Source organism: Nicotiana tabacum, chromosome 23 (assembly GCF_000715075.1).
Source record: "Nicotiana tabacum cultivar K326 chromosome 23, ASM71507v2, whole genome shotgun sequence".
Classification (NCBI taxonomy): Eukaryota; Viridiplantae; Streptophyta; class Magnoliopsida; order Solanales; family Solanaceae; genus Nicotiana; species Nicotiana tabacum.
Genome location: NC_134102.1, coordinates 108,914,419 through 108,938,041, shown reverse-complemented (window position 1 = coordinate 108,938,041; position 23,623 = coordinate 108,914,419). Strand labels below are relative to the sequence as shown.

The following is a 23,623-nucleotide window of genomic DNA, read 5'->3' as shown; positions in this document are numbered from 1 at the left end:
TGTTATTGATTTGACATGAGATTTTATAAAGCACATATAGATAATTATGGTGCATTCATGATGTGAATGTGACAACATGTGATTTATGAATACATATTCATTCTTGGAAGAATATGAACATGCTAGTGGTAGTGAATATACCACACTCACCTCTAGAAGGAGGTTTGAGGTGAAATAGTAATATAATTTCATTTATTATGGCATGAATGATCATTGATCACGTACCTATTGTACGCCAAAATATTGTGGCAATGTAATTATTAAAGGATAACAGTAATGTAAGAAACAAATCTTGCATATAATTTTTGACCATGACCATAATGGTATAACTTCTTCCTTGAAAGAGATATTCACCATATGGATGTTGATTAATATGTGGTAGTACAAAATTAATTGAGAGCCCTGGAAGAGCCAGTTATACTATTTTGGAGAAATAAAATTGATTATCAATAAGGTATTGTGTCGTAGTAAGTCTCAAAGAAACTTATTGAGTTTCTAAAACATTCGCGAAAACTGTTGGTTATATTGAGACTATAAATAATCAGAAGATTTAATATCTTATATTACTACAACTGTAGCGGAGTAATATGTATATGAAAACTACCCACTTTATTGCCCGATTTGTACTACACAAATAAAAAATATGGTGAAATTATATGACATAGTAAACTGGATGTTTATCGATATAAAAACTCATATCATAATAAATTTGGAGTTTTTTGTAATAATTGCACACGTCTTGGTGTAAACATGAAATTTATCAATATTGATAATTTATTCAGTTGGCATAATTCGTTTAGCTATACTAATTTAAGCATGATATGCAAAAATAAAAGAGAATTCACATGGGTAAATATTAGTAAAGAACTAGAAAGTTCTTTACAAATTCTCTTATGTTGCTTGTTCTCATTAATTAATAGACCAACTAAAATTATGATTGAGTCTCATGACTGCTGAAAATATCAAAGGTGAATATGGGCACATTCACTTGCCATATATACTACATAAGATGCATCTATGCGATGATTACATGTGCGATTATTATTAACCCGCAACCCGGTGTTTGTGAGGCAACTTGCTCAATAATTTAATTTAGAGCATAATTTTCAGATTTTCTATTCAAGACAGTTCGTCTTGATAAGTTGGTTTACTTATACTTGGTTTAGCAAATAATTTATTGAGTGCCTCCACTTAATAACTAAACTATTACTTATGAGAACAATGTTATCTATATCAATTTGATATACGTTATATACGAAAATATATTACTTTCTCCCCTCACAAATGGTTCAGAGTCAGAAACCAAATAATTTCATCTTATTATTATTGATGTGCGATATATATTTTGATTAACACCATAACGCACAAAGGTAGGTTTCCAAAGTTGAGGAAGCAAGTTAGTTTTTCTAACGTGAGGGGGAGACAAGATAAAAAGTTGAGAAAAAGTTACATGGAATGAATTATCATTTGTACATATAGATCCTCGAATAAGATAATATGAACTTGAAGTTCATAAAAAGATAATTCATCTGCAATACTCTGAAAAACATGTCAGATGCATTTGCTGACCCAAAGAATGTAACTATATTCTCAATGCAAATGCTCCTATTAGAATAAGTCCTAGAAAAATAAAATATATGGTACGCTTAAAGCATATAGACAAATCGGTTTCAAATAAAATTCTTGATAAAGAAGATGAACAAATAATTATTATAAGGAGTCAAGTGATGTAGAAGATCACATAACATAATACTTCATAAAATTTGAAGAGAAATTTAGGTACCTACTTTTCTATGCAATACTCTTCTTTCTTCTTTTATTATTTTATAACAACGGGTTAATTCTTCTACTAAAAACAATTACGCTGATAGCGAATTTCCTCGCCTTAAAACCTCGACTAGGTTTTGCTAATTAAAATTTTGTCATTGTTCTCGTGGTCACAGTTGGCATAAAAAAAGTAAATTTGGTTACGAGGCAATTTTCCGCGTGGCACACGCGCTTGTCCCTGGGCGGAGAAGAAAGGAATCCAAACAGGGAACATTTTAGCCACGTTTAACTATATTTCGTTATCATGCGCCGGTTTAAGAAGCTCAGAGATCAATTACACTTTTACATACACAAGAAACAAAGATTGTTGCTTTTCCAGGCTTTCCACTTCCCACTATTCTTCTTCTTCGTTAGAATCGCAATAGTTTCTCTCTCTCTTGGGAGAGAAACACAATATCTAATTTGCCCGAGTCGCTCACCAACTGATTGATTTTTTGTCTAAACAGAGAAAGAGGGGTTTGATTTGATTGGTGATTGAGCTATGCAGAGGCAAAGACAGAGTCCGCCGAAGCATAGACATGATGGGACTTCGCCTTTGCCGTTGGGTATGGATTGGAGCCCTCCTCCCAAATTATGGGTCAGTCTTTTCTTTTCCATTTCCCCTTTTAATTGATGGATCTACTTAAGATAATTTATTGATCTATTTGGAATCATTGGATAAACTGAATAGTGAATAGTATGTATGGAAATTTTGTGGGTATTGTTTGATCATGCTGAATTTAGTGTGGAAGTGTTAAATTGGGATTGGATACAGTAGAGTAAGACTTCTGATCAGTTCTTTGAAGGAAAAACATCAGCTTTATTAGGAAGGACCTGTGAATTTAGCCACTATGTCAGAGTTAGCTGTCTGTTTGTCTACTGGCTGATTGATCAACATAGTAAGGCGGAGCCTGTTGGGAGATTTGAGTGTAAACACACACTATACATAGAGATTTTCAAGTAATTGGCAATAAGTAAATTACTTGACACCTATATTATAGGGATCCTTCGTTTGCCTTGCGTACTTATGTCGAATACGTGTGATGCAACATAGGTGTGACATGGGTGGTGGTTACCTCGTGCACATTGTTCAATACTCACTAGAAATTAGGAGATATTACATGTACATCGTTTGGATATTTGCACACAGCTGTATCCGGTGTATACCTGTAGCCATTTCTATTGACATAGCTTGATACCAATAGGCCATAACATGTACGATACTATATGTGAGACTAAAGACGAAACCTTTTTTTTTGAGAAATCAAATATTGGTTTTATCTTTTTTATGGAAGGGCAGATGTTCATTTGTCGGCATAATTGTTTCTTTGCCTTGATATCTCAGTTTGAATGTTGTTGCGGAAAACACATTTTTATTTTGATGAAGTAATCAAATTGCTTTAGTAAGGCATCAAGAAGATGCAGAATTACAAAAGGAGAAAGAATAGATCCAGTACAAACCAAGAGCTATCATGGTAAAAAAACTGTAAACAGCAAAAGTTTATCCCCAATACAGTAACTATGCTAATACCAGGGAACTAACAAAATCCAAAAAATTATCAACACTGTTTACAGGGGTGTAAAAGTTCCAAATGAACGAACTAACTAAGCATCTAACCTTCAGAGTGTGGGTTGGAGTTGAGATCCCTTCAAAACATCTGTGGTTTCTTTCCTTCCATAAACACCAAAAAATTGTTGATGGGATCATTCTCCAGATTCTCTTGATGGCTTTATAAACTCTCTAGAAATACCAGCACTCAAAAGCTTCTTTAATAGAGAGAGGCATGGCCCAGTGCAAACCAAGAATAGAGAGGAAAAGGTTCCAGATATCACTGCAACTGGGCAGTGTAGAAGCAGGTGACTGACACTCTCAGAATTATGAAGGCACATGTAGCATCTATTAACCAGTGGAATGCCTCTTCTGCTGAGATTGTCCTATGTTAAGCAGGCTTCATGAAGTGCAGTCCATGTGAAGCAAGCTACTTTGGGAGGTTGCTAATCTTCCAAACATGTTTCCACGGCCAATCCAGTGTTTTGAATAGTTTGAGGCGACAAAAAGCGATGAGGGCCCGCTTCACTGAGGCGAGAAGCGAGAAGCGTAGCGCTCGCCTTTTTTATGTGAAGCGCCAATTAGTACAAAAAATAAAATATTAAATTTGCATATATAAATAACTAAAAACTCAATAACACCATTAGCATATTAATAAATATATCAATTCAAAAACTCAATAGATAGAAATCAAATATTTTAATATACTGTTTATAGAGAGAAATTAATTGTAATTAAAGAGAGAAAATAATAGTTAATTGTAATTGTAATTATAGAGAGAAGTTAATATGCAAGTAATTGTTTACTAAACTGGAAAAAAAAAAATCAAAAGAGAGAAACAGAAGAAGAAAGAAGAGCAGAAGCGAAAACAGAGGTGAAAGAAAAGAAAGAAAGAATATTTCTGCTGGAAATCAGTTGTTGCCGGAAAGAAGAAGAAGAACAAAGAAGACTTACTACCTGAAAAAGAAAAGGAAAAGAAAGAAGAAAGAAGAGAGGCTTACAGCCGGAAAATACATCGGAAAAACAGAGGCTTAATGTCGGAAAAAAGAAAGAGAAAAGAAAGAAGAAAGAATAGAGGCTTACTACCGGAAAAAGAACGAGAAAAGAAAGAAGAAAGAAGTACTTGTAAGTCGAAGAAAACCCTAACTTTTATTTCTTTTCTTTTTTTTTCAAAAAAAGCGACGCCTCTGTCGCTACCTCGCCGACACTACTTCGCCTCGTCGGCGCTTTTTAAAAACGCATCGCAACAGACCAAGCCTTGCGTCGCTACTCGCTATTAGTGACGTAGCGAGCGCTATTTACAACCATGGGCCAATCATCTAGCATACCATTTTGTGAACACAAATGTTTGTAGTTATCCGACGAGCACAAAATACAACACGAAATTGATGCTCGTTAGCCAAAGATAGTATAGTTTAATTATCGTCTCCACAGGGATTGAATTTAAACAATGTTCAAGTAATTTTTGGCTTAAATGCTATTTAGGATGATTAACACTTTGATTGGAATGATTATGGATTAAAATTAACTATTAAAACTAAAGCAATTAACAATTAACCACAGAGAGACAAAACACAGAAATAATCAATGGGAGAAATAATGGTCGTGACAGAATAGGTGCAAGATAGCTATTCCGGATCTGATTCTAGTTCAATTCACTCTAATGTTCTCATGATTCTCACGAATTCACTCGATAATTAGTTCAATCGTATAGTCAATACTCCTCTCTCGATTAAATCTGAACTCTAGGAGGTAAACTAATATTAAGCACTGTGAAAGTATGCAAGAATACATTAATGAACTAGTCTTTAGAAAAACGTCTCTCGAATATTCTCCTAACTTAGTTTAGTTAACAATTTAAAAAGCTCTTTCGATTACTTAGAAGAATCGCAACGATAATCACCAAAATATTCCTCTTTTGATTAACTAACTAGTGAATAAAGTTACAAACAATTCAAAGCTCCATAAACGAATTCATGCAATTAAACTAGAGTTAAATCCACAAACAACGGTCAAAACACTATATCCGTCAAGACCCTATGGAAGAACTACTCTATAGATATGGAGAAATTCATCACAAATAAGTTTGAGAACATATAAAACATCAAAGACAACTTTACGATACAAACTCCCATTTTGCACCGATTGTTGGCAAAAGAATTGATGAAATCTTGTATCTACAAGCCGTAGTAGCTCTCCAAAACTCTCCTAGGTCGAATCCCCATCAGAAATTGTATTTGTAGTATATTTCTACCGAGTATGGGACCTAGACTAAAATACCTTCTCTGAGCCGAAAGAGGATTAATTGGGCGGAAAATTGCACAATCGTATTAATGGGATTCTTCAGAGGCCTTTGTTTCCTTTCCGCATTAAGCCAAAATGGCTTAGCAGTTACTTTGCCATGTCGCAAGGTGCTACGTATTAGTGAAACTATGCTATTGCCTTTGACTTTTTGCTTGCCCAAAGCCAAATTGGCCTGACACAAGACGTGTTAGTGGCCTTTCTTAGAGGGATTAATTTCTTAACTTCTATTACATAATTGCAAAGCCACGAAGTGCTTCAAGGTGGCTTGCACGATGTGGCAGCTCTATTGCATTCTTGTATTTTCTTCATTTTTCCTATGCATATTCGGTCCTCAACCCTCGAACTCAATCTCGGTTTAACTCTTAAACTTCTACTCAGACTTCAAAGTTCTCTTTTTCTCATTTTAGCTTCAAAAATAAATATGTCTTAGCTCGGAATCACAACATACATAACAAAAAACATATAATGAGTATAAATTATCCACATTTTAGCTCAAACATGATTAAAGTGTAGTCAAATAATAGGTGTAAAGTATCCAAATACTTGTATTTTTAGCCTACCATCCTTTCCCTAGAGCTTCCCCTCATTATTCTATCAGGCTGATGATCAATGATACTATAACCCCCCAGAGCTTCTAGAAGTGTAAGGCAATCATTGATTTCCCAGTGTTGTAGGTTCCTTCTAAATAAAAGGTTCCAGTTGTTACCTTCCCTGCATTGAGCAGTGCTAGCTTTCTGATTGCTAGCTATCTGGAATAGACCAGGATAGGAATCTTTTAATGTTGTGTTGCCAAGCCATTTATCCTCCCAAAAACTGATATGCAAACCATTGCCAACTTTGAAAGATATATTTTGGAGGAACTCGTTACGAAGGCTTTGATATGTTTCCATGCCCCAACCCCATGAGGGGCTCTGTTTCTCTTGGTGCACCAGTGATTTTGAACTCCAAAATTAGCATCTATAATCTCCTTCCAGTACCCTACTTCCTCCTGACCATATATACCTCCATAGCCATTTCATTAACATGCTTTTGTTGTGTAGCTTTAGGTCACTAATACCCAGACTCCCCTGTGACTTTGCTGAGTAACTTTTGGCCACTTCACTAGTGAGAATTTGTGGCATAGGATACAGTGACATACAATATGTGAGAATGCTGTCAAGGACGCTATTGCTTAGTGTGAGTCTGGCAGTCTGCCAACCATAGAGAGATATTGCATTTGCCAAGTTGCTAGCCTCTTTTCCATTTTTTCAATAACACCGTTCCGGATACCTACTGATTTTCATTTGGCTCCTAGGGGCAGTCCTAGGTAGGTGGTAGGGAAAGTTCCTGTTTTGCAACAAAGAATATCAGCTAGTTCTTTTAAGTTGGGGACTTCATTAACTGGATAAATGATACTTTTGAGCATGTTGATTGTTGATGTGTAACCCAGAAATTGCTTCAAAGATCAGTAAAGTAAGGTTCAGGTTGAGTACTTGGGTCTCTCTGCACCACAAAAAATTAGAGTGTCATCTGCATAAAGCAGATGAGAAATAGTGACTGCATTAGCTGGATTTCTGCCTATTTGAAACCCCTGTACCCATTGCAATTCTTTAGCCTTCTCCAGCATGAGTGAGACCTTCCATAGCCAAAATAAAGAGAAATGGGGAAAGAGGGTCACCCTGTCTGAGTCCCTTTTGGGGGGGGGGGGAGGGAAAGCTAACCGGACTTCTATTAACCAACACTGAATACTTCACAGTGGAAAAGCAGAAATAAATCTACCGTATCCATCTATCACCAAAGCCCATCTTCTTCAGGATATTGATTAGGTAGGACCAATTTAACTGATTAAAAGCCTTTTCAATATCCAATTTGCAAAGGATACCTGTTTCACCACTTTTAATTCTCCAATCCAAAACCTCATTGGCGATTAGGGAGGCATCTGTGATTTGCCTATTTTTCAAGAATGCACTTTGCTGGCCTGAAACCAGATTTCCGATAACCTTCTTCAATCTTTCAGCAAGAATATTTGCAAGTAGCTTGTAGACACTGCCTATTAGACTAATAGGCCTTGAAGTCTCTAAGCTCAATTGCACCTTATTTTTTTTTTGGAATGAGTGCAATGAAATAGACATTGCAGGATCTCACCATTTGGCAGTTATGATGGAAGTAGTTGAGGCCTTGAGGGCATTTAAAATGTCTGACTTGATGAAATCCCAGCACTTATGAAAAAAAGCCATAGTGTAACCATCAGGACTTGGTGCTTTGTCGGGGGCACAGGACTTCAAAACTGCAAGAACCTCTAGTTCATCAAAAGTTGCTTCTAACTCTTTTCCTCTGTATAGCCGTAAACCTCTAGTTCATTCTAATGCGGAAAACACATTAGAATGTAAGTAAGCCGTAACAATAAAACTTAGATATAGCTATTCATAATTTGGCCACTCTTCATAAGTTTTACGGTGAATATTATGTCCATTCAAACTATTATCTTGTGCATTAAACTCGAGCATCCTTGATGAGATTGATAGGTAGTCATAGTTGACTTCCTGGTGCTTGTTGCTTATTGTTTGCTGCCCTGTTATCGTTAAGTTTAAGTTAGAACTGTCTGTTGACTTTCTTATGGTCCACGTGCATGATGGATTGGGATGGGTGGTGAAGCATGTAATCAGGACTGTCTTTTCTTCTGATAAAGAAGCATGTAATCAGAACTCGCGATCATAGTTCAATTACTTATGTGTGTTTATACCTAGCTACTTATTTAAAAAAAACAAAAGATATTTATGCATGTTCAGAAAATATCTTAGGTCAGAAAAAAGTTGGATGACTTCTTTTGTGCCAGTATTTGATATTAGCTTGATTTTAATAGCTAATAATCTAAAATGCTAAGAGCAAGTGGATTGTCTTATCATTGTGACTACTGATACATACATCATACTTGATGACGCTGAATTAGGTTGTTCTTTTTTTTTCCCTGAGACAAAACACTGAATTTGGTTGTTCATCATCACTGTTCTTCACTTGGCAGTTTGATTTAATAACCTTCTTTGTTAACTTTGCTTGTGTGATATATGAGAAGCTTACATCTAGCATTCATCATATTAAGCGTTTCTGGTCTCTGAAACAAGGCATTCTTCCAAGATTCAATTAGTTTCTGAATTTGCGTACGGGGTTGTAGAATTTGAATGTAATAAGGATTGCTTATAGCCTTATACCATGTCTTCCTTTTTTTGTTTGGTAACTAATATATCTTTATGACCTAATTGAGGATACAGCTCGTGGTTAATCTTCTCCACATTATTTCCCTTACCAAATGTCATATTCTTCAAATCACTTTCTCTCAAAGGGATGGAGCATAGAACTCATTTAACTTGTACAACTGCGCAATTGCTTTTTTAAAAATAGATCTACCTTCCAGACTTGCTGTTCAGATATTATTTTGTTTTTTCCTGGAAAATACTTACATATGCTTAACGTGCTATCCAGGCTGGAAGAGAAACTGTTTGGCCTCATGATCCTCACACGGGCTGGAGCTACTGCGTTACAATTCCTTCGTGGGTTGTCCTGGCAAAATCAACAAATTCAGATCCCGTAGTGGTAATCAGACTTTTTATCCATGCAGTTAAATGTTCATTTCATTATGATATAGATACTAGTATATCTCAAACAAATAGTTGAATAAGGATTATTAAAGATACTAAATGCTAAAAACATGGTGCTGATGATTTCATAATCTGTATTTGTAAACAGAAGATGCTCTTGATCTTCAGGTAGAATTCCTATGACCATCGAGACACTTTTACGAATCGTTCTTGTTAAAAAGCACATTTAAGCCCTAAAACCTAGTGCAACACAGGCTCAATGCTTCACCAAGCGTATGCGGCATTTTAGTTCAGGCCCCATGTTGTTGTTGCTGCCCCAAGGGGTTAAGATGTAGCATGTGCTTTAGCAACCATTGACTTTGTCTTAAAAGGGTAGCGCCCCCCCCCCCCACCCCACCCCAAATAAAAAGAAAGAAAAAAAGAGGGTAGCTCTAGATAATGAATATAGTTCATACGTGGATATGTTAAAAAGGAATGGTGTGAACACATGTTATTTATTATACTTATCAGAAAAATTATGTTTAATTATAAAACTTAGTAAATTTGAATTAAAACGTTAAAACTGAATCTTTGCATTTGAATCAAAAATTTAAATTGTATTAAACGTGATTAAGATGCTTTAATTGAAAAAAAAGAAAGATTCAGTTGGTCTGGTCTTTACTGTGTACATTTCGCTTCTTTGCGGTCAGTTTTTATAGTTGCATTCTGCATAATATTTTTTATATTTAATTATTTTCTTACATTACACGCCTATTTTTATTTTGTCATCATTATTGTTAAAGGTAAATTAATTTTATTAATGTGGGAGAAACTTCTGCATACAAACTGTATACCAAAAGGTAGAGAACCTACAAAACAATATGGTTCTCTACAATTTTCACCAATCTTCTATACAAACGGGAACTTCATGGATGCACAAAACTTAACTAAGAGTAAGAGATTATTCCCCGAATGTCCAAAATCATATTCTAACCCCTCAATGACTCCTATTTCTCTCTTTCCCACAAGACTCACATGATGGCTAGTAGGGCAATATCCCATGCCATGCGTCTTCTATTCCTTATGCTAGCGACCTAGCTCTGCAGTGCATCCTTCACCAAACCCGGCATCATCACCTGCACCCCAGACTAGTTTAGAACAAGCTCATTTCCTCATTCTTCACTTGAGCATGCAGTTTGCGCTTAAAACCACTATGTATCTCACTTCTTTTACGCTTTTCGGCTATTCAGCATTTTGCGAAGTTATGATATTTGAGCATTTTGTTTTTCGTCACAGATTCCCGACACTTTAGGAATGGATGCGCTTAATGCATCTAATAAGTGTTATCAAAGGCACGCTTAAGCCCTGAAGCGAGGCTCAAAACATGTTGAGCGCTTTGCCTCGCTTAACGGGCGCTTCAGGTGTTGTCATCAAGGCTCTAAGGCATACCTTTCCTTGCTAACGGGCGTAATCCGGAAGAGGCAACATTAAACAATTGATATTATACTTTATCGTAAATTTTCTTCAATTTCTTTGTCCATATATTTGGTATTCATGCTTATAGATGTTAGTCTTAGACAACGCATGCATATTTATAGTTTTTCTATATTTGCGCCTTTCTTCATTAAAGCCCACGCTTTATTTGCGCTTAAAGCCCCAACAGACCTTTGAGATTTTTTGCGCTTTTCGCCTTTGATAACACTGCATCTAATTGATTATCCATCTCTTTTACTTTCTATGTTGGGTTGGTAGGGACAGATTGAACATTATCTAGTAATGTGATATTGTGATGTAATCCTGCTTGCATTGCACTATAAAATGGTTCTATTTTCCTAGGAAAGAAAGAGCACTTGTCAAAATTATCGCAGCATTGCATTAGTATTTAAAACTTGTAACTCTCCTTGTGATAAGACCAACGGAGTTGGGTTGGAGGGAGTAAAACCTGTATTATCCGACTTTGATGTTATACTTTTCATTTTGGCTATAGCCTTTTATATTCTTTTTCTTTCATACAAGAAAGAATAATACACCTCAATCGCATATCAGTTGGGGTATATGAATCCTCTATGTCCATTCCACTCCATTTTGGCCCGTTTCATTCCACAATTCAATCATGTCTTTATGGACAAACGAAATATTTTCTAAAACTAGGGATTCTCTTAATCCTCCACCTATCTTTATCCTGTCATACTATCTTGTCCAAACTTAAAAGATTCTTATCAAACACCGGTCGCAATGTAAGTGTGGCAAGAAAGACTTTGCTTATTCTAACTAGATGGTATCATCTATACATTAAAATAGTTGTATTCTTTCTCTCAGTGCGCAAGTATGATATATTAAGATGCACCTAAGGGGGGTTGAATAGTTAACTTTAGTACCAAATAAAATTCTTATAGTGTTCTTGGATGTCATGAAGAAAACTCAAACAAAGAAAGAATTTCAACCCTTTGAGCTTTTTTTTTTTGGTTGCTTATCCAACTGCTTTTGGTTCAATTCGATTCACTCTCAATCCCCTTGAGTTCCTGATGCGATTTTACCCCCAACCTTCATTTTACCGTTACCTTTCTTTCCTGGTTTCATCTATCCTTCCCATAGTGTTTCTTAGAAATTTGTCTAGGTCTAAACTTTCCTATCTGACATTTGCCTAAAGCTTGGCCAACAGTTCATGTATTTGCAACTTAAGTTACTTAAATGGATACAATTTATTAAAAGAAAATTAAACCCTACCTTTAGTCTTTTGTTGATTTATTTCAGGTTAAGAATCTTATATTGTATGTACCTTTATTGTTAGCTTATGAAGATTTAGTATGTGATCGTGGATGTGTATACTTTAGTAGACTATAGTACTTTAAGGTTTTCTATGTGCTTAATTGCCAAGTGATCGGCCTTTTCCTATCTGCATGAAGGCCTTGTGTGTCCATAACTTCCCATGTCTGCATCCGAGGTTAGGTGATATAATACTGCATCTTTCAGAAGTGGAACAGATGTAGAAATGTGCTCAGTTATTCAACATTCATAAATCCGGAAAAAGAGTTGAGCGGAACAAATGTATAACAGGAATTCTTGGAGTTCCTCGGGGTTTCTTAATTGGTATTGAGCTAATTATAGTGCACAAAATGATCTCTTTGCTTAAAAAAATTTAACAGGTCTATTCTTTAACCTTTCTCAAAAAAATAAAAAAATCTAACAGGTTTATTACTCCCAAGTGGTGCAGATTCATAATAGGCATATAGAAATTATTGTATATTAAATAACATGAAAAAGTGTTGGTTTTAGAAGATGGAATGTGTAATGTTTCACTCGAAGAACTTATTGGATTGTCGTGAGCAGAATGATTGTGTCACCTTATTATTCTTTTTGAAAACGGTGGTCTCTGGGTCAACTTGTGCGCACCTCGATTATTCTGGCCTCCCACCAACACAGGTATGGGGTAACTCTATCCACCAAGCCTTAGACAGATGGGAAGAAGTCACCTGACGTTTTTATTCTGTGCTGGATTCGAACACTGATCTCCAAGGTTGTCACCCACGTCATTGACTGTCAAGCCACTTCCTTGGGTGCAGGATCATGTCACCTTATTTCGTCCATACAACTTGCCAATGATTAATCATTGTGCCTTTTGGTGTCCAAATGAAGCCCTCAAAAGTAGCCCAAGAGATCTTAATTTGCCCCAACCTAGAGTTATATTGCAGCAGTCAAATAGCTTACCCGGCATATGATTGTTACTCTTCCAATCTTTCTTTCCTAATCTTTGTGCTTAGTCAAATCAGTCACCCCAAAGTTAAGAAATGAGTAGCAGTCCGCACCTTGATTTCTTCTGCATTTCGCTATGAATAATCTGCAGATTCATCTATGCAGTGTCCCCACTTTATTTTGAACCTATCATTCAGTAGTTCTCTTGGTTGCATAGTAGGTCCTAGCATATGTCGGTTCCCAGGTTTGAGGATGTTCACAATTTTTATAATGAGCTTTTTGTCGTCTTCCCATGTTTTTTTCACCCTTATTTATTGTGATAAGCTGATTCTGAATCTAATTATGGGAATGGTTATTATCACGAGTCTATCTTATTTTAACAAATTACTGTAACTTAGATGTAAAATAGAAAGTTTGGGCATCATTTCTCTTATCGTCATTTTCTGGTTGTGATGAGACTAGAGATTCTCCATGGATTTTCAAACTTTGAAGAAGCAGATGATGCTGGATTGAGTTTTCTCCCTGCCTCTAGCTAAGGAAATTCTACTTTGACAAGATGAGTAATTGAATGTATGATAGAGTTCTCGACATGTGTAGGTAAAATTTTATAAACTGGAAAAAGTACTATCATTCCTTCTGACAAAGTGCAAAAAGGTTAAATCATTTTCAGCTACAAAAGGAGTTAATTAAGTTTCCCTTTCTAACAGTCTCTCTACCTTCACCAGGTAGGGTCTGCATACACTCTACCCTCCCCAGACCCCACTTGTGTGATTATACTTGGCTTGTTATTGTTGTGTTGTTGTTTCTTTTCTTTTCTTTTCTTTATTTCTTATAAGTTTTGCTTGTGAGAAGCTGGCATTTCTCTAGTTATTTTCTTATCATTAATAGCTTACTAGAATTGAATTTTGAAATACTCATGTTGAACTCATTTTTACACCTCAAACTTGGACCTGGGTCCAGGGGACCTTGCCTATGGTCAACTTATAACCTGTTGCATTTTTTCTTCCTTTGTCAAGATTCGGTTCTTATGTGTTAGCATTTATAGAGGTTTAAATTTAACATTCTTAAAGGGCAGTTTTACAGGGTTTTGGTTGGCTTACAATCACCAGAAGGGAATACAACTACCCGAGTCGTATTAAGAAGGTTCAATGATTTCTTGAAGTTTCTAGCTGCTGTAAGTTTGCATACGCTCTTTTCAGATGCTTTTTCTTTTTCTAAATTTTTAGGTTAAGAGGACTTGCGAAATTTCTTGGACCACGATCGAAGTCGACCAGTTATCTCTTATGAGTATTTAGGTAATCTCAGGGTATTTAATAGTGTGGTTGATTCTGTGTCACAGCTGAAAAGATTGTTTCCAAGGAAGAATATTCCTCCTGCCCCACCCAAGGGTTTCTTGCGGATAAAAACTAGAACCCTACTAGAAGAGGTAAGCATTGTACTTGCTAGTTTCCTCATATACGATGTGTGATGAAATTGTTGTCATTTGTCGTTTTTTGTAGCTAAAACTTTAATTTTGGGGGGGAGAATCTCATACATCTTTTAATTAGAGCCAAACTTCTGTATGTTTAGTTTTTATTTTGTGGAACTTGAAGACTTTTTTCTTCATTATTCTCGTATCAAATGGCTTTTTTTTTCTAGTGAAACATAAATTGCACAAAACTATTGGAAGTTAATTAGCAGCATTTAATATTAAAAATGTTAATGAAATGTTGGGTAACTACAAAGATTTCTTTCCTAGTGAAATTGCAGCTGTAGTTCTATATGATATTCTAATTTTTCATCTACTTGTATGGTTTCCAGAGACGATCCTCCTTGGAGGAGTGGATGACCAAATTACTATCTGATATTGATGTTTCAAGAAGTGCTCCAGTGGCATCTTTTATCGAACTGGAAGCTGCTGCTAGATCTTGTATGGCTGTTGCTACTATACTATTGTCCTTTAAAATTCATCTCTGAAAAAGATTGGACATGTGGCTCAATTGATTTTTAGCTTTGTAACTAAATTATCTTTGTGTTATGTCTAATTGGTAACATTTATTGCTATAATTCTTTCAGCTTTCCAAGATGAAAACCAACATGCTTCAGAATCAAATCCTTTTGTGATTAGTTCTGTTTCATCCCTTCAAGTTCATCCTAATACGAGCTTGTCTGCAATCACTGCGAGTTCATCGCTCACATCAGATTATGGTAGTGACACAGCTTATGAGATATCTGATGTTGGCACACCACGCCTTGGAAGGGATAATAACTCTGATTTTGGGACAGATGATCTCTCGTTGGATGAGGATGTGACAAGTCCAATAGATAAGTTTGTGAAGTATGGGATGTCCAACATTGACGAAGGCCTGTTCATGGGTCAGGCTATTCTAGAACAACTTGGAAATTATCCTAGACATAGCGTGCACAGTAGAGAGATTAATAAATTTGAAGAGAACAATAAAGCCAATGGAAAGGCTTCCAGATCGTCTGATCTTGCTGTTAGTATTGATGGTATGAGTGGACTTTCTTCGGAGCGGGAGAACGCCAAAGTTATCCATCATGCTAGGAAGCTATCAGCTGAGAGCATAGGAAGCGATACGAGTTCCCAAAGAGGCAGTGAATTGTCAGGTTCAGCAATCCCGAATTCATACGGACAAGGACGGGTCAACATCCCCAGAGCAGCTGAGATGTCAGGAAATGTTGAGAACACTGACTTACTGCTGCCAAGTGATGTGCAATTATTACTTCCTTCAGATCAGCGCCAAAAAATGAATAGAGTACTTACAACCATGCAAAGGAGACTGATAACAGCAAAAACTGACATGGAGGATCTTATCTCAAGATTAAATCAGGAAATTGCTGTGAAAGACTACCTCACAACTAAGGTATTGGCTTTTATATTTTCTCTGAAATAGAAGTCTATTCATATAAGCTAGCACAAAGCTGAGGGAAATAAATAGCAACATCCCAAGTTACAATCATCATGCTTGATTAGAAGACTCCGTACTCTAATCATCATGCATGTTCCCTGAAAGGACATTGGATGAAATCTATCTTCGACCAAAGAAAATATATAGCCTTGGTGTTGGGGTGCTACTAAGGCATTTCGAGAATAAACATGTTCATGTATTTCTTTTTGACAATGCTACTGATGACCATGCATGCTGATTAGAGTACGGAGCTTAGCAACAAGAGAGATCTTGAACTTCTTGGATCATGTGTTAATGACCTTAAATTCCCTTATGATGGGTCTATTTTCATATGGCTGGTAAAAAGCCTTTTAAAAGCTGTCCCTGAATGATGCAGAGACGAGGAATATATTGCGATATTTTTAACACATGAACCCAACCTGAGAGAGTATTGAACAAATTTGGAACCTGAGTGCTTGTGCTGAAGTCTATAATTCTGACTTACTGTGAGAGATCACAATTGGGAAAGCTCATAAGTCATCATTTAAGCAAGATTTTACCTATATTCTTTCTTAGACATCTTTAGGATCAGATAGTCAGGCAAACCCTCCTGGTTGGTTCCATTGGAATACTGATCAAGTCATACCTTTCTTAGTATATATGTGAAGAAGGTGAAAGAGTTGTGCATTAAAGAAGAAACTTATGTATCTGGCAAGTTTTATATCTTCTTGCAAAGCCTTTCTCAACAAAAATAAAAGTTTCATATCTTGCTTCTGATTTTGATTTAACTTCAGTTAATAGTTTTTTTTTTTATAAGTAACTTCAGGTAATAGCTGAAAGAAAAATTAATCTGAAATAAAGTCATGCTAATCTCTAATGAGAATATACGCCCCAGGGAGGTATGCCTTAGCGGCCTTAGAGCTGTAGTGACAACCTTGGGAACCAAGGTCCCATTCCAGCAGAGGCAACATTATATGAATTCTTTCCATTTTCCTAACCCTTGGTTGGCAAGTTACCCAATATTTGTGTTGGAGGAAGTAGCAGCCACGGGCCACCAGTAGATTGTGTTGGCTGTGTGCAAGGTTGCCCGAACACCACTGATATTAAAAAGGAGAATGTAGGTGAGGTCTTAATCAGGCATAAACCATTTTGTTTGTGAGAAAATAGCTGTTCAGAAAAGCCCTAATTTTAGAGCTCATAAATGATTATCCTATGACACTCTATTGTTCTGAGACAATGGTTACTATATCAGGTTAAGGATTTGGAAGTGGAGCTCGAGGCTACTAAACAGAAAAGCAAAGAAAACCTTGAGCAAGCAATCTTGATTGAAAGGGAACGGGTCACCCAGATGCAGTGGGATATGGAAGAGCTTCGGCGGAAGTCATTTGAAATGGAACTGAAATTGAACTCACACAAGGTTTTGCCACCATTTCACTTGATTATCCTCTAGTTTGTGATGATTTTCCCCTCAGTCAGATAGAATGTTAATTCAGACTATATATGTGTCAAACCTTATCAGGTTAAACTGGGCAATGCTTCCATGGAAGACAATGCCAGTCAGGAGAAAGACAGAATCTTGCAGGAGTTGGATGCCACAAAACGGAAGCTTGATGAGTTGCAGAAACAACATCAAGAACTTGAAGTAAAATCAAAAGCTGATGTTAAAGTTCTCGTTAAAGAAATAAAATCTCTTCGAGGCTCACAAGCAGATTTGAAGCAGCAGCTAGATCATTCGCTTAAAGGAAAATTGGAGGCTGAGGTATAGCTTGCGACTTCATTTCTGAGTCTACATTAAGTTCCCTCCCAAGATTAATTTTCTTCTCTGTTTGTCCTTTCTTCAAGAACTTGTAACTTTGTTATGGTGTGAACTGCTCTTCAGTCTCTCTTGCTCTCTGCTGATTATGGTTCATTTAATCTGTGAATATACGCTATAGAAAACACATCCTGGCGCAATTCCTTCCATTCTCATCTGTTAAATTATCTACAATACTGAACTTTCTGAGAAGATTGAAAGAAAAGGGTAGTGTAGCAGTAGAGGAACAACTTTGAGACCGTCTCAGTATATTTGGTCAACTGTGGAGATCTCTTTTGGTTTCAAGGATTAACTTGATTCATGTGTGAACAGCTCTGCAGATCCTCGTCTCTTATTGTATTTTTGTTACTGAAAGTTCTCTTGCATATGCAGAGACTTTATGAACAAGAGAGGCAAGCTAATGAACAAGCAAGGACATCTTGGCAGAAGCTGCTACATGAATGTCAAGTTCTTCAACAGCGCTTTGAAGAATGCAACATTAATTTAGTCAGCGAAAAAGAAGACGACCTTATCATGGATTTTCCATCATGCTCAGATGCCTTGAATCTCCTCACAGCATATGACAATCAAATCAACCTTCTCCTTGCAGAGGTATTGAAGCTGTTATTCCAATTTTTACATTTCAAGACAGTTCATCACATTCTAACTGATAAAAAGAGGACAGTTCCCACATTCAATTGAGATTTTTTTGCAAAATGGCTTTTAAGTTGCAATTTTGCGATAGCTGTTTATACAGTGGAAAGTAGCATGTAAAGCTTGAAGTATTTCATTACTTCCTCATCAGCTGAAATTTAGGATATACTTTATGGCATCTTTATCATTTGGTAAATAAGACACACCGCACGGGGAAAGATAGGATATAAATAAAGTATGTCAAAGACAAATTAACGTGGCACTTAATATGTTTGACATAAACCCATGAGATTAAGTAACAGAATCAATATTCCGAACAATATACACTTGCAAAGTCAATAAACTTAGGTGTAAGCCCTACCGAAGCACTTGCACTGGAAGACATTGATTTTGAACATAACACTTTCGGTAATAAACTGTAGTGAGTCAATTGAGTGTAATTTGTAACATTTACCTGAAACTGCTGAGATGCTAAATACAATGAAGAACAAGGCATTTGACCAGGAAGTTCGATTTAATGATAATATTGCGTTGTTTATAGGTACCACAACGACTAGGCCTCATCCCCAAACAAGTTGGGGTCGGCTATATTGTGTTGTTTCTAGGTATCTGGAAAGAAATGGAAGGAAAGAAGAAATCAAAGTTTCTTTTTTTCTTCTTTTTTTAGTATAAAGAGAAGATCGGAGTTTCTCCCCTAAGGAATTACTTTGCTGAGAGACAGCTTGTGGTATTTCAACTCAATCTGTCTTTTTTTCCTCCTTCCTTGAGCAGCAAAGTATAAAGTCTGGCTTTTGATCTCCGTCTGCTCTGTCTGTTTGTTAGTGTTGGTATGTAAGTTTGGTATTGAATTAATGATTTTTCAAAAATAACGGTAATTTCTCTTTAACAGAGTTTTTCTTTGGTAAAACACATTTCTGGATAGGCATGAGCTCACAATTAAAGAGAAATGCCTCCTCCCAGAAACTTCTTACATTAATGTCTGGCTTTTGACACCTGGCCTGAACACCTGCACGTAATGGCTAATTATTAAGAATGAGACATTTGGTTGTTTGACCTCTGGTGCATGCTTGCTTGTGAAGAGTAATTCAGGAATCACGAAAGAGTAGCTAGCAAGTAATGAAAGTGAGGCTTGGGTCTTCGCATTGATAACATTGACTGCCTACAAGCTTGGGGCATGAGATTGTTGTTTGGTCACTTGGGTTCAACTTGTTGCAACCAAGAGATGTGTTGGAAGCAGTATTATAAGGGCATAATGCAGCTTTTCTGTAGAGGTAGTGTTGATTTAGCTTTTCTATGTAATATAACTACTGAAGATGTGAGAGATGCTGAGAGCTGATTTCAGTGGCTTGGACTTTTTGCATATGTCAGTCTCTCTTTCAGATGAAGATTAGTCCAAAATTAATTGTTGAAGGCACGCCAAATAGAAATTTGGAAATCTTGGTTGCTCCTTAAGTCGTAGATGTTCTCTGGTAGACACGAATATTCACTTACGATGCAGCTGATTTTTGCATAAGCTAGAGAAAACTCTTAGGTGGAACATGGATTAAACCAAGGTTCACAAACTAGAAACTCATACTAGGTTCATATATATGAATGACCTAAGTCCTGATTTTGTAATTACTGTCTACAGCATCTTGTTTTAAGTTGCTCTGGTTTGTTTATAATTCGCCAACCTGTGGCCTCAGCTTTACCTCAAGATTTCGCATAAATAAGTTTATGTACGGTGTTGATCAGTTTCTGATATGAGTACTTGTGACTTGTTTTTTATCAGGTGAACGCAGACAAAGGAACCGAATCCTCGGTTTCTACTGCTGAGACAATGGATGATGTGAATAATGACTCCTGGACTGTAGATGACAAGTTGAGAAATGTGCTGACAAATATCCTTGTCAATAATGGTAAACTGAGAAAACAGGTGAACTCTGTCATCCGTTATGCTCTGAAAGAGAAACTTTCATCTCCTCCAAGAGAGAGTGAAGATTCTCCAATTGAAACTGTAGAAAGCAAGAACTTAGATAGATGAAGTCCCGTAAATATTGTAAAATTTTGTCGTATCTAGTGTAATCTGCGCCTAATCCCATGAAAAATATCTAGAGCTGACATCCAACATTACTGTTGGTATTGTAATTTCGCGGCACCATTATGTATACTGCTCTAAAGATGCAATAATTGAAGCTTTCTGTAAAATGTACAACTTCATACTTAAAAAGAATCCTATTCATTTAATAAACGAGTATAAGATTTGGATATGTGTTAGCACGTTGGAATTATATGCTTCTTTGTGCTTACATCGCTGCTTGATAAACTATCATTTTCGCGAAAAACTCAAGTTGATATGCATTACACTTCTTAACACTTGAAGATTCCCTTATTGATGTTACAGATCTTCCTTAATTGATGTTCCAAACCCGGTAAATAATGTTCTTATGGCCGTTGGGGACAGGATTTGGACTTGCAATCTTCATTTTACCAAGTCTTGCCCGATGGGCAAATTTTGCCTGTGTTTTATTGTTCACATGGTTTGCCGGCATAATTTGGTATATCTTCTTAAATTGTTGACAAGTCTTGCCCAAGTGGCAAATCATGTTGTGTTGTTCAATATTTTTTGCCGGACGGCTATCTTTTAAATTGATCACAAGTTTTGTTGGATGGGCAAATGTTGGAAAATCAAAAGGATGAAGTTAGCACGGTTTGGACTCTGGATTACGGCTTTTTGACTTGATCGGAGCGATTTATAAGATTAAATAACATTATAATGATTTATTATGTACATAATAATCTGAGGAGAGTATAATCTGAGAAGTCTTCCTTTTTCCTACACTAATTGTCAAATGCTTCTGATACTGAAACAAAAGAACAAATGCATCACATATTGACCACATAACAATGACTTCATAGATCTTTCAAATTCATTTCGTTTTAGTTGGCCGAATTACTGCTTCTAGTTCTTTCAATTTCATTTCGAAGAGATGAATTATACATTAAAAAAAGGAGGAAAAAAAAGAAAGTTTTTGTACCAAACTTTGTGCCAAAAAGAAGAAGATGGAGGAGGAGGAGGAAGCAAGAGAATGAAGAGCATGGAAATGGAAACAGTAATCTGCCTCTAACTAGAAAAATAGCTAAACATACTAGCTAGTGCATGTGATAGATAGAACCAACACCAACTAATAACAAATAGAGCACAAACCATACTGCAGTGCGAACATGGTTTGAAAATAGATTCACCTTGTTGACTTTGTGTATCAACAGAGATAATCATTTAATCAGCATCATCAACAACAACATCAAAAAATTCAGTATAATCCTACAAATGGGGTCTAGGGAGGATAGTGTGTACGCAGACCTCACCCTTACCTTGAAGGTAGAGAATATTTCCGATAGACCTTCGGCTCAAGAGAGACCATTTAATCAACATCAATTCCAACAATTTGTATAGGCCAAATACATCGACAACCCCTCAAACTTGATACAATATTTCATTTTGTTTACAATTTTTATTAAATTTAATAGTCAGAGTTTGTTAAGTATGTAACACAGATCAAAGTGCTCATTCTTGGCAAACTTAGAGAACCAAGACGACTCAGAAATATATTTAAGGGGCAACCTAGTATTTTTAACCCATATTTTTAGCCAACTAGGATGTGGAACTTGGGTTTTGTTATAACTCATTGCAAGTAAAGGCTCGAAACACTGTGCAAGTCAAGTTCGTTAAACTCCCCAAGACGTGTATGCAGTATACGAGGTCAGAGGCGGATCTGTGCAGAGGAATTGGGGTGGTATGTCATCCGGTAGCTCGGGTAAAATTTCATGTAGGTACTGGTACATCACGTAAAAAAACGTTATAAAAAGGAGATAAAAAAGAATGGCACCCCTAGTCACAAAGTGATTGTAGGTGGCATGGTTAAAATCCCCCCTACCAGGCTTTAGGCCCAAGATCGATACCCACTTTTTTTCAGGGGCTTTTGCATCTATACCCGATTTTGGGGTCACAATTGAACCTATACCCATTTTGCAAAAAAGTTTGCAAGCGTACCCACATTTACGATCAACTTCACACTTATCGGGTATGAAGTTAAAAAAAATTAGTCTGAAGTGCAACCAATGGTTTCATGCACTTAACGCTAATAAGCCTAAAGTGCAACTTAAGGCTAATAAGTCTGATGTGAAAAATTGCACTTCAGATGCACTTAAAGCCAAAAAATTTGAAGTGCAACAAACGTTTTCATTCACTTAAGTCCATAAGTCTGAAGTGAAAATTTGCACTTCACATGCACTTACGGCCAAATAGGTCTGAAGTGTAACCAATGGTTTCATGCACTTAAGGCCAGTAAGTTTGAAGTGAAAAATTGCACTTTAGATGCACTTAAGGTCAAAAGGTCTGAAGTGCAACAAACGTTTTGCTACACTTAAAGACCAATAAGTTTGAAGTGAAAAATTGCACTTCAGATGCACTTAAGGCCAAAAGGTGAATTGCAACAAACGTTTTAATGCACTTAAGGCCAAATAGGCCTGAAGTGCAACCAACATTTTTATGCACTTAAGGCCAAATAGGCTTGAAGTGCAAATTGCCCAGAAACAAAAATTTGTTCTTCGAATTATAACAATCCAATATACGATTTAATACTTAAATCTATTCCAAATGAGGTCAAATTTGAAACATAACCTCAAATATCATCGGCAACAAACCCCAATCATCAATTTGTCAAAACAACAATAAATCTAATGAACCCATTTTGCAATTACGAAAAAGAAGAAGAAGAAACCCTAAGCAATAGTAAAAAATAAAGCGTCATAACAGCTCACCATTATAAAACATCATAAACTATCTTAAAATATGTTCACAAACATCATATAAAATCATTGTCACCCAAAAAAGAAGAAGAAGAAGACAAAGGAGGAGGAGGAGAAAGAGGATGAAGTTGTTTAAAAAGTGAGTACAAGTAAAAACTTTTTAAAAAAATGAGTATATGTTAAATGAGTGCCTGTCAAAAATTTTCCTTTTCTCATATTAGCAGAAGCTAAACTTTGCTTTTCCTCTTGGACGACTTGTTTGTTCCCTCTTTCCATTTTCTTTTCTTTTTTTTAATTCCTTTGCTTTGGATATTATTTTTTCCTTTTTATCTAGTTAATGTTAAATATTTTTTTCCTTGATTTCAAATAAAAAATCAAACATTTTTAGTTTGGTAATCAAGTATTTATTTATGCACAAAAAAACCTTCCAAAGAGAATCAAATTAATTCAAAATGAATCGAATCACAAATTAATTTTAAACTACGCGAACCGACCAAATGCACTTCCTAATTCAACTTCATTGACTAGATGGTAATGTACACGCATATCTTACTCTTATCCTAGTGGAGTAGAGAGGTTGTTCCCGATAGAC

At 36.2% G+C, this 23,623-nt stretch overlaps 1 protein-coding gene across 2 annotated transcripts; it reads left to right on the top strand.

Annotated features, from left to right (window-relative positions):
* Positions 1-2,066: 2,066 nt before the first annotated feature.
* On the top strand, positions 2,067-20,489 carry LOC107775790 (PX domain-containing protein EREL2). 2 transcript variants are annotated; one of them, XM_016595570.2, is made up of 10 exons: positions 2,067-2,404; positions 9,119-9,229; positions 13,982-14,080; positions 14,246-14,332; positions 14,707-14,815; positions 14,962-15,770; positions 17,047-17,211; positions 17,314-17,553; positions 17,980-18,198; positions 20,012-20,489. In XM_016595570.2, exons 1-10 carry the CDS (start codon positions 2,309-2,311, stop codon positions 20,261-20,263), a joined length of 2,187 nt encoding a protein of 728 aa, XP_016451056.1. In that variant the 5' UTR covers positions 2,067-2,308; the 3' UTR covers positions 20,264-20,489. The 2 variants fall into 2 exon arrangements, with proteins under 2 accessions (XP_016451056.1, XP_075103038.1); XM_075246937.1 differs by lacking the exon at positions 2,067-2,404 and having other exon boundaries at positions 13,990-14,080.
* Positions 20,490-23,623: the final 3,134 nt, after the last annotated feature.